The sequence below is a fragment of the Schistocerca gregaria genome, chromosome 9, assembly GCF_023897955.1.
Source record: "Schistocerca gregaria isolate iqSchGreg1 chromosome 9, iqSchGreg1.2, whole genome shotgun sequence".
NCBI lineage: Eukaryota > Metazoa > Arthropoda > Insecta > Orthoptera > Acrididae > Schistocerca > Schistocerca gregaria.
In genome coordinates this window covers 244353104-244369073 of record NC_064928.1, presented here as the reverse complement: position 1 = coordinate 244369073, position 15970 = coordinate 244353104, and the positions used below count along the sequence as shown (strand labels likewise).

Sequence of the window (15970 nt, the reverse complement as noted above, 5' to 3'; positions counted from 1 at the left end):
TAATAGGCTGTAGTCTAATTAAGCAGGCCACACTGAGGGAATTACATTAGCAAATGAGACATTAAAAGTAGTAGATGGGTTTTGATATGTGGGCAGCAAAATAACAGATGACGACCAAAGTATTCAGAAGGTATAAATGCAGAGTGTCACTAACTAGTAACGCATTTCTGTAACTTCTGGAAGTTACACATGTTGCTGGGCAAGATTTAGGACTTGCTGATAAATAAAAATATTTGAAATCAAGATTGTGAGTTTAATATTTTTTATTTTTTTATTTTTTATTTTATTTATTTATTTATTTTCTCTCTCTGTGACCAGTATCGACAGTGTTTAACTGTCATCTTCGGATTTTCTGGAAATATGTATAATTATTTCCAGAACCACAGGTGACCGACTGTCAAAACTGGTCACTGAGGAAATAAAAATATTTCAAAATGTGATCTTGGCTCCAAAACTTCTTATCTATCAGTAATCATGCTATTCAGTTTTTCTTTGGTAAGATGATTTTTTAACTTCCTCTATCCTCATGTAGATCTGATTCAATAAATGCCTTTATAAAGATGATTTATACATATCCAGATCAGTCACTGTGAGATGGTGCCCTTTCGTTTTCTGAATCACTAAATCTTACAGAAAACTGGACTTCAACCTGAATCGACACTACAATAAACATCAGTTAAGTTATACTATATTTGGAAATGAGGGGAAGAAAAAAAATACAAAGGAAACACAGAAACTTCAGGAAAAGCCTATCATTTAAGTTATTGATAGTCACACAATAAAGAAAAAACTTAAAAATATAAATGGCAGCTGTGGGCCTGGAACTGTAGATGATGTAACGAGCTGAAAGATAAGTTTATGCATGATAGTTGGGGATTAGTCAATCCACGTAATCAATTGTGCTGAAGGAAAATTGAGTAAACGGAACTAATAAATAACGAGACAGAATTGCCTGCCAGTACTTATCCTCATGAGGTGAAACGTTTTAGAACTGCCGACAGACCTAGCTTTGGGAACTGACAGTTCCTTCCTCAGGGAGCAGAGACTGATGGGTTGGGGATGAATAAAAGGTAAGAGCGAGTCACCCAGACTGCAGGATGAGCGGGAATCACCTGTACTGAAGACGAGGGGAGGGAAAGGTGAAGGGGGAGCCATCAGACTACAAGGTAGTGTGTCACTTGCACTTTTATAGGTGTGTATCACCTTTAGAGCAGCTCGGTACCTCGTTGTAGGTTAAACATCCCTACGAGTAAGAAACTGTATGTGTACTTCAGTAAGTGCTGATGTGTCAGACATTTCTGAAACACTACTTTGCTGTCTCCAGCTTTCAAATTAACTGATGTGCCAATGAAGTCCCTTTACCTATAAAGGTTTGACACAGTGGCTGAGTGTTTAGGACATTGCAGCGACAGAATGGTTCTCAACTCCTCATCCAATCATCATGCTGTAAGTTTACCACAGTAAACTTAAATCATATCCAGAAAAACCTTACAGTTTCAACACTGCACAGATAATTTCGTAACCCGTATTCCTTTAACAAGAGCATTCTCTCTCACTCCTACACCCCAAAAAGGGAAGAAAAGGAGATAATTTGTAAAGAAAGGGGAAATTCTTGCACCTGTGTGTATCATTAAGACACATCCTCAGTGCGTTAGGCTGCGTAATAATACGGATACTTCTTGCGCAGTTTGAACACAGATCGGTTTAATACGTAGGAGAGACCTGACAAGTATGCTAATTTTGACACACGAACACATACCTGCACAGTTGTCGAGATGTCTCTCAGCATTACGACTGGTGTGCGTATGCCGTCTGCTTGCGAGGGCTGAGATTCCTGCTCCCTTCTCTGCTGTTGCTGTTGCTGGTGCTGCGTTAAGGACAGCCGCTGCAGCAAAACAACTGCAACGAACCATATATTTAAATTAAGTTAAGGAAACAACAAAAAGCTTGCCAACTATTATCTAAGTCTCATATACTAAAAAGTAATGTTACTCCATCATTAAAACTATTTTCAGAAATCCTAGACGGAGTTTTAAATCCTTTAAAATCATGGAGGGGAGGGTGGGGGTGGATGGTGGAAGAACAACACGTAATGAAATTTACGTTAGCCTCTAATGGGTTGTTTGGCTCTAATGCAGATAAACTAAAACAAAATGTAGTTTAACTTAACAGAGTCAGCTTGAAAATGGTACTGAAAATCAATTATGATAGAACTAAAATAAGTCATCACAAAAACATTGAAAATATTACAAATTAATGGTGAAGTTGCAGGACCAGTTTGCCAAGTTTTTGTAGGTGGAAGGTTGGCAGGACATGCAGCCCAGTGAATGAATGGAACATGCACCGAGGAAGTTCTTTGCTGGATTCCACCATATAAGAAAAGAAAAAGGCAACGACCAACTGGGACTTGGAGGTTGGTACATGACATCAGAAAACATTCAGAAACAACAGTATTTTTCCCAGTATATAGAAATCACACCAAGAACCCACTTTTACCATTACTTTCTAGATTCCTGGAGTGTATATGTAACTAAAGGCAATATGAATCGAGCCTCCACTCACCTGCCTGCAGCATCTGGTGAGATGAACCGCCCCTGCGGTTCTGTGCGCCAGCCCGCTCCTGCCGACAAACATTACAAATACTGATCATACAAGAATGCCACCATCTGCGCACTGTTGAAGAGATCAAGAGGAAGAGACAAGATGAGACTGTTACCAACTAGAGGCATAGCTAAGTAGATCAGTTACACTTGCCACGATTCCACTTCTTATATGATTTTTTTTCCCCTGTTGTCTATCATTTGAGCAATGCATGTACTGTGAGCACCTAAAATTGCTGAATTCTTAACCACATGGTATTTACAGAGTGCTGATGACAATACTTTTGGTAGAAAAAACTTCTTTAAAGAAATAATCAACATTTAAAATTAACAAAACTCTTGTGCTCTTAAAAATTTGACCCCACTGATAACTGTTTGTTTCAAGACCAAAACAGTTTAGTTGAAAACCTTCATTCTCTGCTTTGCAAGAAACATCTTACTTGTTACAAAATCTATTTCATTCAAAAGTTGGACTTACTGAAATTTATCATTTTCTGTAACATTCAAATCTAAAAAACATAACCCTGTCAAAATTTTACTGTTACAATTTTGTAGACTTAATTTTCCTGTTTTCAAAAATATATAACTTTCCTAGAACAATATGACTGACAACATATTCAACTTAGCAAAATTAATTTTAGAGACAAGTTATGGAAAACCTAGTGTACATTAAAACCTCCGCATCATAAAATGGTAACTGTCATTTTGTCTTTTTCTTTTATTATACAGCAAACTGGTGAACCACAGGAGACTTCTTCAGTGGAGATGTGGTGGGATGACATTTGAATGCAGCAATGAATTTTTTCCTACTGCCTTGAAACATCAGTTGCTGGTAGTCAACCTGCAAGCAAGGTCCATAGTGAGCCCGATTCCAGCAAGTAGTAAAATGAAGGAAAAACTGAGCAGTGATACGGCATCAAAATTTGCCAAAAGCTCTGAGATACCCAAATAGAACCCTTTTACAAGATTTAATAGGCTTTGGGGAACAGTGCCACAGGTGACTCGCAGGTAAAGGAGTGGTACCAGCACTTCGAAGGGTGCTGCAAACAAGCAAACGGCAATCCACTTTCAGGCAGACCCACACCGAACCAAAATGTCAACCCGCTCGTTGAAGGCCTTTGTATTGTATTACAAGAACTTGTTCACAAGATAGGGGTAAGCCCTCGTCACACTGTGGGGTATGAGCTATATGACCTCCAGAAACTACTCGACAGCACCATCATGACAACACAGCCGCCTGTTCTACTCATTCAGTTCGAACTTTTCTCACCAACACAACATTCCTGTTGTTTGTTGGGTTCCCTACTCCCCTGAAATGACTCAATAAGACTTTCGTCTATTTCTCCGTGAAGATGCCCCCCCTCCCCCCCCCCTCTTTCAACCCACCAAAGGCAATTTGAGTCAAGAGAAGACATCAAATGGGGTGCAACAGCCAAGCCTAGTGCGGTTCCAAAAGAAGTTCTTGGAAAGTGTTTTCTGAGAGTAGTACATGTAGTGGGAATAGTGTGTGCCTTACAGAGACTCTTATGAAGGGCATTAGACTCCTGTATCTCCAAATAGAAAAACTGTTTGTGCCTACTGAAGGTTCAATACTTTCGAATACACCTCGTAATTGCAGCTGTGCGAAAATGCAACAGAGGTGTGTGTGGCACGCGGCTGGTGAATGAAAGGCAGGTGAGCCGAGGAAGTTTCTGCCAGATTCTAGAAGAGAAGAAAAAGCTGAGACAACGATCTAAGGGGAGGATGTCAGATAATGTGGAAGTATAGGATTGATGTGGGTGAAGATTGCAATATGTGAACTAGTAGACACAAGTGAGAACTAGCAGCCTAAGTATGCTTAATGTACGATGCTTTTCTGCAGCATCTGAGCAGATCTTGTGAGTCGGGTAGTATGAACTGTGAGAGCAGCACCCATCTACAGTGGGAGAAACACCTCACACATATCAGATAACATTAACTCATGGAAAACAGTACATCTACATTGAAACTTTGAAAACTTCCAACAGTACATAATATCTGAAGCCACTGCCCTTCCCTCTCAACCCCAGCAACATTTCCTTTTGGTTAAACCACCTGATTATCTAGCATGCCAGGTAGCTTATTTATTCCAATCTTATGTCAGATAAGAAAAAAGAATTAAACCTATTTACAGTGTTGAACAAACAGTTTCTTACATGTGTCCCCCACCCTCTGCCCACACCAGCCATTACTGTGGGTGAACTGCCATTGTGGTTGTCACCAATCCACCTAGAAACAATGAAATCTTTGGATTCCACATGAATTTCAATCAATCGCAATTATATTTGCCAAGAGTGTTCTCCTGCCGCCTCCTGGTGAACAGATTTTTTATCTATCCGCCTACATTATACTTCTGCTTGTGAGCAGCTGAAATATTTAACTGTGTGTCATATTCTACACAGCCTATATGTACCAAGATATGAACTACTTCAAAAGCAGTCAAGTGTGGTATGAACATTTTCCAGGACACCACCATCCCGAGGTACTTTCACCACAATAAAAATGGCCCACTTCACACACACAACGTAAGCCTTGTGTCATTTTAAACTTTAATATCAATCTGTCCAAAACGGGCAACATTCCAACTTTTTCTTAACAAATAGGATTATTAACAGTGTCATTATTAGCATTTTTTCACATGAATTGACACACATTTTTACAGAGTCAGTCTTGCTATGTCAATTTTCGAGAAAACAGCCTTTCATTTTATTAATCCAACAAATGTAACTGCAATCTGAATGATACATTTAGAATTCCACCACGCAGCTTGGCTTCCGAAACGTGTCGTACTCGACAAATCAAAGTTTAGTGACCAGTTATCGTCATCCACCGAGGCACTGAAGCAGGCCATAAAGCGACTTTGCACACAGAGCATTACCACGACGGCAGCCTCCTGCCGCCTGCGCGCGCCGGGCCGGGACCGCGGCCGGACGACGGCACGGTGTGGGCGCCGCTCCACCCTCTGCAGCCGCCGCACTGGCACCCGCTGGCCATGGCCTGGCCGGTGGGGGTGCGGGTGCGTCTCCTGCAGCGGCTCCGGTGTCTCCGGCTCTGTCTCGCGCCACCACGGCTCTCTCCTGTGCCCTAAAACCAGAAGTGCCGACATGAATGGACATCACAGAATGAACTGCGCAGACTAGTGAGCACCACTACACTACACTCCTGAATATTAAAGATGCATCACCGTGAAGATGGCACCTGACAAATGGAATACGTGGCTTTACGTGCAACTGTTTTCCAATCGTAGTTAACAAACAGAATGCAAAATGTTGTGCCAAGAAGTCCGAACAATACTGAAATGAAAGAAAATTTTATTTAATTGGGGGGGGGGGGGTTGGCAACATCAAGGGAGTCCCACGAGTTTCAAATCTAGGCCCACTCCTTTCCCTTACATACGCGAATGACCTTCCAGTTAACATTCATCAAGCAGAATTGGTACTTTCTGTGCTCAATACTAGTGTTATAAAAAACCCCATTATACAGAGAATGCAATAGAAGAGATTGTTAATGATGTTTTTCAAAGAATTATTACGTAATTCTCTTAAAATGGACACCCTCCAAATTTTAAGAAAACACGCTATACTCAGTTCTATATAACAAATCATATCAACAATTGACGTAGCACATGAACAGGAGTCCATAAACAGAGTAGAATGCTGGAAACATCCCCCAGGCTGTAGCTAAGCCATGTCTCTTCAATATCCTTTCTTCCAGTATTGCTATTTCTGCAACGTCTTCAGGAGAGCTTCTGTGGATGCATCGTGAGTCTTGCTCAGGTAGCTCAGATGGTAGAGCACTTGCCCACAAAAGGCAAAGTTCCCAAGTTCTGGTCTCGATCCAGCACACAGTTTTAATCTTCCAGGAAGTTTCACGGTGGAATGCTATTAATCGTTTGGTACACATCTTGATGAAAACAAACTGGAAGAAGCATATTACTGTGCTGCTCAATTAAGTTAAGCTATTTTGCTCTTTGTATAATTGGTAGTCTCAGACACAAATAATTCAACTTATTGACATATTTTACTTGTTTCCTTTTAATAACGTTTTATGGATATAATACTTATGGAATAAATACTTAGAAAGTACTGATTGCACAAAAGATGGCAACAAGAAAAATATGTCTGCAACAAGAAAAATATGTGGTGTTCAGCCACAGCAGTCACACACTTCAAGTAATTTGGCATTTCAAATGTGCCATCACAACATACACCGATAAGCCGAAAAAATACGACCACTGACCACTACCACTGCAACATCAGATGTGACCTGGTGGCATAGTGGGACGTGACACGGTAATGAAACTACTTAAATGGGCAGAGACAGATGGGAAGGGGGGGGGGGGGGGGATCACCCTAGCCAAGCTATAGGCTGCAAATGGTGAAATCTTTTGAGACAACTGACTCTGACAAAGGGCAGGTTATTAAGGCGCAAGTGATTATGTACCAGTGTCAGTTCACGTTACACGAGACAGTCACTCTTGTTGTCAGCAGGACAATAAACTTTTTGCAGACTTGGACATTAACGGCAAAGTGATACCATTCCAACTCGATACCGGAGCTGCAGTTTCACTGCTCAATCAAAACACTTACAAACTGCTGGGCACACCTCCGTTGCGTGCCGCAAATGTTAAATTATCTAGCTCTGCCGGTCAAGATATCCCTGTGTTAGGACATTGCAGCCTTCTGGCAACATACAAAGGTCAAACAAAACTTTTGTCATTTTACGTCCTTCATTCTTCTTCTGGAGTGAACTTGTTTGGCTTCGATTTATTTCAGTTGTTTAACTTGTCTATAGTAAATCAGGTCCTATCCGTGAACCAGACTGTGCCTTCAGACAGTGTTTCTCGTCTATGTGAAGAATTTGCAGACATTTTTGCACCGGGCCTCGGTTGCGCTAAGAACTATAAAGCACATTTGGAACTGAAAGTAAACACGCAACCGAAGTTTTTCAGAGCGCGCAATGTTCCCCACGCATTGCGTGATGAGGTCGCAAAAACGTTACAAGATTTAGAATCACAAGGTGTAATTGAATGTGTGCAGGCTTCTCTCTGGGCATCACCCTTAGTAATTTTGCCAAAACCTTCCGGAAAGTTGAGACTTTGTGTGGACTTCAAGGCAACAGTGAATCCACAACTAGTGATTGCAACTTTTCCTTTACCCCGCCTGGAAGATCTTTTTGACAAACTGTGCCCGGGTAAATATTTTTCCAAGTTGCACCTGGCAGATGTGTACTTGCAAATACCGGTGGACGAAGAATCCCAGCGCGTTTTGGTGGTTAACACGCATCTTGGTTTGTATCGAGTCAAACGACTGCCATTCGGGTGTGCATCCGCCCCTGCATTGTTTTAGCAATATCTACAAACTGTTTGTGCGTCGGTCCCTACTGCAGAAAATTATCTGGACGATATTGTGATCTCCGGAAAGACGGAAGAAGAACATTTAGCCAGTCTCAGAACATTATTTCAGATCTTGCGACAAAATGGTCTTCGCTTGCGGAAGGACAAATGTGTGTTTTTTGCTCGTGGTTTGCCATACCTGGGACATGTAATCAATGCCCAACGCATACATCCCAGTCCGACGCACCATCGTGCCATGCAAGACTTGCCTTCGCCGCAGAATTTGAAGCAGCTACAGAGTGTGCTGGGAAAAATTACGTATTACAATAAATATGTGCCGCATGCCTCTTCCATTTCAGCTCCGCTTCATCGCTTACGCCGTAAGGGTGTTCCGTTCGTCTGGACTACGGAATGCGAACGCGCCTTTCGCCAGTTGAAATCGGCGTTGCTTTCCAATACTTGCCTTACGCCATTCGATCCCCAGAAGCCCCTTTTGTTGATGGTGGATGCAGCGGATTTCGGGATCGGAGCTGTGCTTGCGCACAAAGATGGGTCGCACAATCGCCCTATTGCCTTTGCGTCCAAATTGCTCTCGTCTGCGCAAAGAAATTATTCACATATCGAGAAAGAAGCATTGGCTCTCGTATTTGGTGTTACAAAGTTTCATGATTTCTTGTATGGTCGTCACTTTACCATAATCACAGACCACAAACCTTTGACATCGCTTTTTCGTCCGACCAAGCCTGTACCTCCACGTACAGCGCAGAAATTCATTCGCTGGCCTATTTTCCTCTCGCAGTACCGCTACGATATCTTGTATCGGTCCACTGTTAAACACGGAAACGCCGATGCGTTGTCCCGCTTGCCTGTTGCTGAGGATAGGGCATTCGATTCCTCCGAACTTGCTTGCATGTTCATTGATGCGGAAACCGATGACGTGGTCAAATCGTTTCCGATTGACTTTCGTCATGCAGCCACAGCTGCCGACCCTGTCCTTGATCCCGTTCTGTGTTTTGTTGCTAGGCAATGGCCCTTGTCGAAGTCACGGATCGCAGACCTGTTGGGTCGCCGACTTTTTGCTCACAAGGAGAGACTTTTTGTACGACGTGGTGTTTTGCTGTTGCGTTCTGATAATGATCATTCCAGGGTCGTGGTACCATATTCGTTACAGTCCTCTGTCTTACAGCTTCTCCACAAAGGACATTGGGGTATAGTGAGAACGAAACAACTTGCTCGTCAGCACTGTACTTGGTTCGGAATCGATGCCGCGATTACGAATATGTGCTCTTCTTGCATGGTGTGTGCCGAACAACAATAAGCACCACCGCCGAAATTCTTTTCATGGCCAAACGCCACTTCCCCTTGGCAACGCTTACACATCGATTTTGCTGGTCCATTGTGGAATGCTCGATGGTTGGTCGTGGTAGATTCATTCAGTAATTTTCCTTTTGCTGTCCGGATGTCTTCCACGACGTCATCTGCCACCATCCAAGCGTTATCCGCTATCTTTTGCATTGAAGGTCTTCCACAGACTATTGTTTCCGACAATGGCCCACAATTCATGTCCGCAGAATTTCAGCCATTCTGCAAAGCCAATGGTATTCAACATCTGACGTCCGCGCCATTTTCGCCACAGTCTAACGGTGCCGCTGAACGATTGGTCAGGACTTTCAAGTCACAGATGTTGAAGTTAAAAGAGTCGCATTCTCGAGAGGACGCGTTATTGCTCTTTTTGTCCTCATATCGCTCTCAGCCCCGCGATGGTCGCTCACCGGCTGAGTTGCTCCACGGTCGCTCTCATCGAAACTTGATGTGTTTGCTACATCCACCGCATCAGGTTCCTGTGCAGCGGCAGACACCTGCTTTTGCTCCAGGCTACGTTGTCTACTATCGCCACTACCGAGGTTCACGGCGTTGGCTTGAAGGGCGCATTCTTCACTGACTCGGCAGCCCTATCTATCTGGTTTTGGGGGGCTCTGGTGAGGTGCGTCGGCATCTCAATCAGCTGCGCCTCTGTCATCGCACGGGATCTGCAGCTTGCCGTCTGCTTTCAGCGACGGTGCCGTCTGGTCGGTGCCCCGTGGACCCATCTACTGGCTCGCCTCAGCCCCAGGTGTTACCGACACTGCCTTCCATTTTGCCCCATGGCGCCGTGCCTCCGCCTGTTCTCCCGCCGGCAACGCCCGCAGTGGACGCGCCGCTGCAGCCTCCGGGCTCCTCCCTGAGTCACGCGCTGCCGATTGCTTCCCGTGCCGAGTTGTCATCCGACATGGAACTCTTGCCCGCTCCGGACCATATGGCGTCTTCGCCCGTCAGGTGCCCCAGCCCGATCGATGACGACCCTTCGGCCCCTCCTGTCTCTCTACGGGCGCATACACCTCATGTTGGCGTGCACCCTGAAGCAGGTTTTCAGGTGTTTCCTAGCTCCCTGCGATCCGAATGGCAGGGTGCGGGTGGCACAGCCTCGCCTGTTGTTAGGCTCCCCACCTCGTCATATACGTAAACATGCGGTCCTCCCCACGGCGGGCGGAAGCTTTATGCCACAACCGTACACCGATTTGTGGGGGAGGAAAGTGGTGTCACCGCCAGACACCACACTTGCTAGGTGGTAGCCTTTAAATCGGCCGCGGTCCGGTAGTATACGTCGCACCCGCGTGTCACCACTATCAGTGATTGCAGACCGAGCGCCGCCACACGGCAGGTCTAGAGAGACTTTCTAGCACTCGCCCCAGTTGTACAGCCGACTTTGCTAGCGATGGTTCACTGACTTCTACGCTCTCATTTGCCGAGACGATAGTTAGCATAGCCTTCAGCTACGTTATTTGCTACGACCTAGCAAGGCACCAGTATCCGTACTATTGATATTGTGAATCATGTACCATAAAGAGTGACGTCCTCCATGAATGGATTAAAGTTAAGTATTCCACCAGCTACGTCCATTTTTCTCAATTCTAATTCCCTTGTCATGTTCCAGACCTCACGCCAGCCTGCAATGGATTAAAGTTAAGTATTCCACCAGCTACGTCCGTTTTTCTCAATTCTAATTCCCTTGTCATGTTCCAGACCTCACGCCAGCCTGCGTGAGCTAAAACGCGTGCATTTCGGCCTCCTTTAGTTATACGGGTTGGCTCTCCTGCCAACCACAACAATTAATATGCAGAACCTGTGAATGAATGCGTGGAAATGGTTAAGCTGGTCAAATCTTCACATTGTACGGTCACGAGCAGCCATGGAAACAAGTAGGAGGACAGTGAAAATACCACTAGATGCTAAACGGCTGGACGTCCACAACTCTCCACATGAGGGGTTTGCGTGAAAGAGGTGATGTGTGGCATCTGCCAAAAGAGCACAATGCTGGTGCACGTACAAGTGTTTCAGAGCACACAGTTCAACAAACATTGTCAAACACAGAGTTCCGCAACAGACCACCCCTACGCATTAAACATTTGCACGTTGCCCTAACACCATCAATTACAAATGCACTGTCAGAGCCAGAACCGTGCTACAGTGGTCTGAGGAGCATTATAGTGAACTAACGATGTCTCCACAACCAAATTCACCTGACGTAAATCCTACGGAACCTATCAGGGTCCCTAAAGGGCATCATCACCATGTACACAAATCAGCAAACCCATTATTTATGTAAATTATCCGAACTCTGCATAGACATCTGAAGCCACATCTCAATAAACCTACGAACAAACTGTCAGATCCCTTATACTCAGAATCAGTGCTGTATTTCATTCCAAAGAGACAAACAAGCTATTAAGTATGGTGTCATAATGTTTGGGCTCATCAGTGTATATATGCACTAATGAAAGCTGCCATAAATAATTCATCACAATGAGAAAAATAACAATGTCCACACTTACAGCAGTAGAGGGAAAAATGACCTTTATTAGCCATTATTAAAGCTATCTGTGGTTCAGAAAGAAATTCAATACACAGCAACTAAATTTTTTAACCATTTTCCCAATAACAAATTGTCAGACAGGTAGCAAAGTGAGTCTTCTCCTGAATAACTCTGATTTAATGGACAAACTTCTGTTTAAAATCTGGTAGCCCATAAATAATAATAATAATAATAATAATAATAATAATAATAACTGTAGTAGTAGTAGTAGTGGTGGTGGTGGTGGTGGTGGTAATAATCTAGTTTTTAAATTACTGACCAGCCAACCAATCACCATCAAATTGGGATGAGGAATACACACATTCAAAGAAGCCAACTATTACCAATTCAGCGCAACCACGCAAAGTGAACACTGGCAGTATCATCTACATTACATAAACAAGAGAAGGTTACACAGCGGACTTCTCATTCTGAAATCACATTTCAATATTTAACCAATGGGAAGTCCAGCTCAGAATATCAACAATACGATTAAAAGGATAGATCACCACAGTAAAATTTAGTCATCGATCTGCAGACAGGCACGATGAAAAGACTGTTACACATATACTTTCTGCCAAAGCCTCCTACAGAAATGAAAAACACACACACATTCACACAAGCAGGTGCACCTCACAGATAAATCATCACTGCCTCCGGCCGCTGCAGCCAGACAGAATAGCAGTTTCTGAAATAGGGAGGAATTTGGCTGCAAGTCTTTTCATTGTGCCTGTCTGCAGCTCGACATGTCATCTTTACAGTGAGTAGCAGTCTACTTTTTCCACATTTGAACATTTGTCAGTTGTGAGAAGATTCTGTTATGCTTTGTGAAAGGAGAAACACGTGCTGACAAACATCAGAGTTTGGCTGTCACTCGGCAGTCAGAATCTTACAACCGTGCCACATATCTTGTTTCAAGAAATGGCTCTGTCTCTAACAAGTTGAGTAACCACGCAGACAGTATTACGACATTTACAGCAACACACACTTTCAGCAAGGAGACGACCAGTCCGGCTTCCTGTGACGCAATAGCAGAGAGAGGTGCACCGACAGCAGTGCACCCTACAACAGCACCAGACACGGGAGTAGCACCACATCTTTTCATATAACTCCTAGTTAGGGCTAGAGCATCACAATGAATGTATCCATTTGTAGAGGCCTGAATAAAAGGAGCATTTCCCAATCATATTTGTTATTATCGTAAGGGCTCTGCACTCGTACTGTCGGTATGGGGAGCCACTGGTTGTACAACGCTATCACTGTCGGTTTGCACAGCCAATAATTTGGATATCACCCATTATATTTACAGAGTTTAGAGGCTGGTGGCCGTGATCTATTTTGAACGTCAACTCGAAATTACTTTTCGACACAGCTCTGTGAGCTAAAATTTGTACCCTGTGTGACTCCAAACCGTGTAGTGGACTCTTCCTATTATGCTGTATATGCACAAAAAGTGAAATTTCATTTTCTATCCTTTCTCATTGTTGCAATTTTAAGGTCAGCAGTGTACACACAGGATATGTGGAACACAGCCCATTTCTCCAAATACGATGAAACTAATCGGAGTGACGTGCAAGCCAGAAAGCTGGAACGTGAGGCATACTGCTTGGAGACAGAGACGAGAGAATACTTTGCGATATCGTCAGTGTGCTCACATCCTCATCTGCCTCGGGCCACGCACTCCAGCTGTAGCATACTCCAGTAACCGGCAGTGCCAGGTAAGCGCTGCATTGCACCGCTGTTTTTGCTTCTGACTCTCACTAGAAAAACTTATATGCTCTGAACTATTGCTGTCACTCGCTAACATAATACTTTACACGTTCGTTTTATGCTGTCCGTAATGAACACTGCAATTACTAAAATACCCTCAACGTGCCTAACCCGAGATATAAATTGACACTAAATGCTACCACGAAGCATGCGCCACAGACAGCTGCAGTAGAATGATGCTGCCGACTGGAGCAGCACACTGCTCTTTTCTACTGTGCACCGTAGCACCACCTGCCTTCTTATGTGTGCACAATTTTAGGAGACACAAATGAACAATGCTTTACACAAACTAGGACCAGGAAAATCGTGCCCTTTTAATACTATCATCAGTATTGACAGGTCTTCAGCCAATATGAAGTTTCTGAAAAATAACATTATCTATCACTGGCTCAGTCTTATAACTATACACTCAAAAAATGGAAAGTCCAGGACAGCATAATGGCAATATTATAAGGAGGACAGGTTGCTGCTCATCATACAGCGGAGATGTTGAGTAGCAGATAGGCATTCTCGGCTAAAACCGAGAACCCAGAACTGGATAAAGAGGTAAACGTGCCAGCTAAGTTCCTAGCTTTTCTTACCATCGTTGGAAACATTTCATTCAAAACAGCAAGAAGCTTAGTTATTTTCAGGTGAAAGTGAATTTCCGCCCAGTATCTAAGATTTCAGACCTGCTGGGATCAGTGAAGGATAATTTGTTATTGCGGAAGGCAAGAATTTATAAAATACCTTGCCAGTGTGGTACAGCCTATATAGGAGAAACACCACACACAGTGAAAGAACGTTGCACGGAACATAAACATTGCACTTGCTTCTGCAACCCAGCGAGTCTGCAGTTCCAGAACAATGTACCTCCAACATTCAATGAAGTATGACAAAACATTAATTTTGGTCACAGTAACAATCCTTTTGGGGCTCCATTATAAAAAAATCCATTGAAATATACATTGTGGAAAATCTAATAAACCATGACAGCAGCTACCAGCTGTGTAATGTGTGGAGTCCCTTCATCTCCGAGATTTCCTCCGGATGAAGATGCCAAAATACTCCACTGACTGTGGCTAGCAGCAACACCAAGTACAGCTGATCCTTGCAGGTCCACCAGCGAGAGCACTGTTGCCGGGCAGTGCAGTTCTCCTGTCACCGCCACTCTGACACATGCGCAGCAACAATATCAGCACACTATGTAAGGTGGAGCAGATAACGTCTTCATTAGTCTTCAATAGCTCACCTGAAGATGACTGTCACGCGTCCAGTTGAAATATCGTGGAGTGAAGTTTACAATGACCACTTGGAATCCTAATATCCCTTTGAACAATATTATAGTGTTATTTGATCTGTCCCAGTGAATATGAAGACAAAGCTACTAAAATACCAGAACTGGTAATCGTCCAAAAATTTGCATTGTGATCATGAAGCTGAATAAATGGAACAGGGTTTTGTAAGACAAAATGTCATTTTGCACCACAAAATATATCAGGCCATTCCATAAAACTACCTATAACTTTCACAATTTTAACACGCCTACTTCTTTTCAGGTAAGCATCACATAATTTGCGGCCAGCAATGCTGGTTACATCGTTGTAGGTTAACCAATTTTCCCATATTGCAAAGGACAGAGTTAGTAAGCAGAAGTCTGATTTGTAATGCTAGACACCACAGATTAGAAATTATAAACAATACTAATGCAACTCAGAATTCCTTAGAAACACTTGATACCAGTACATACCATGAATTCTGTTTGGCCGGTGCCTGTGGGAATTGATGTTTAACCTCTGCAGTGGCACAATTATGCGCCTTATGGGAAACCCACGAACCATGGGCAGAACAGAAGCTGTCTGCATTTGTTTCTTTGCTGAAACATAAGAATGGAGAGAAATACATGTACATACATTTTGCTGTTAAGTAAAACCAACACAAATGACTAGTTCTGAGAAAACCTTCAGACTACTTGTGTACTTCTCCTCCTCTAAAAACCTCAAAAAATAAATTACTTTTAGTAAATAGTTTTCACAATCAAAATCATACATGCTTCTGTATAGCCTACAACTGAAAAGTAGTTACCAGGTCTAATTAGTAGGAGCATCCCACAAAATCCACCTATAATGTATTCCACTATATAATAGGAAGTAACTATGTTTCCAAAAGAAAGTACTGATATACAATCAGCTAAAGTAACAGAACACTTACCAGGGGGCAGCAGACAAAGAAGTGAAGAGTGGAAGTGGAACACATTTTAAGTGTAATTTTTTCACAAAATGCATTTTCAGTGTTGTGTTCTCAGTAAACTGTTGCCTGTCCCTAGGCTTGGGGAAAATGTTTCGAATGTTTGTTACTGGATGGAGCCCAACAGTG

At 43.2% G+C, this 15970-nt stretch overlaps 1 protein-coding gene across 7 annotated transcripts in view; it reads right to left on the bottom strand.

Moving 5' to 3' along the window:
- The window catches only part of LOC126291847 (uncharacterized), a 109308-nt gene that overhangs the window by 56039 nt on the left and 37299 nt on the right, over positions 1-15970 (bottom strand). For all 7 annotated transcript variants that reach the window (XM_049985572.1, XM_049985569.1, XM_049985567.1 and 4 more), the window contains exons 5-8: positions 15345-15470; positions 5497-5702; positions 2563-2620; positions 1760-1899 (exon numbers count right to left, since the gene is read on the bottom strand). In XM_049985572.1, the coding sequence (XP_049841529.1) occupies positions 1760-1899; positions 2563-2620; positions 5497-5702; positions 15345-15470 (530 nt within the window). The remainder of the gene's footprint in view (positions 1-1759; positions 1900-2562; positions 2621-5496; positions 5703-15344; positions 15471-15970) is intronic.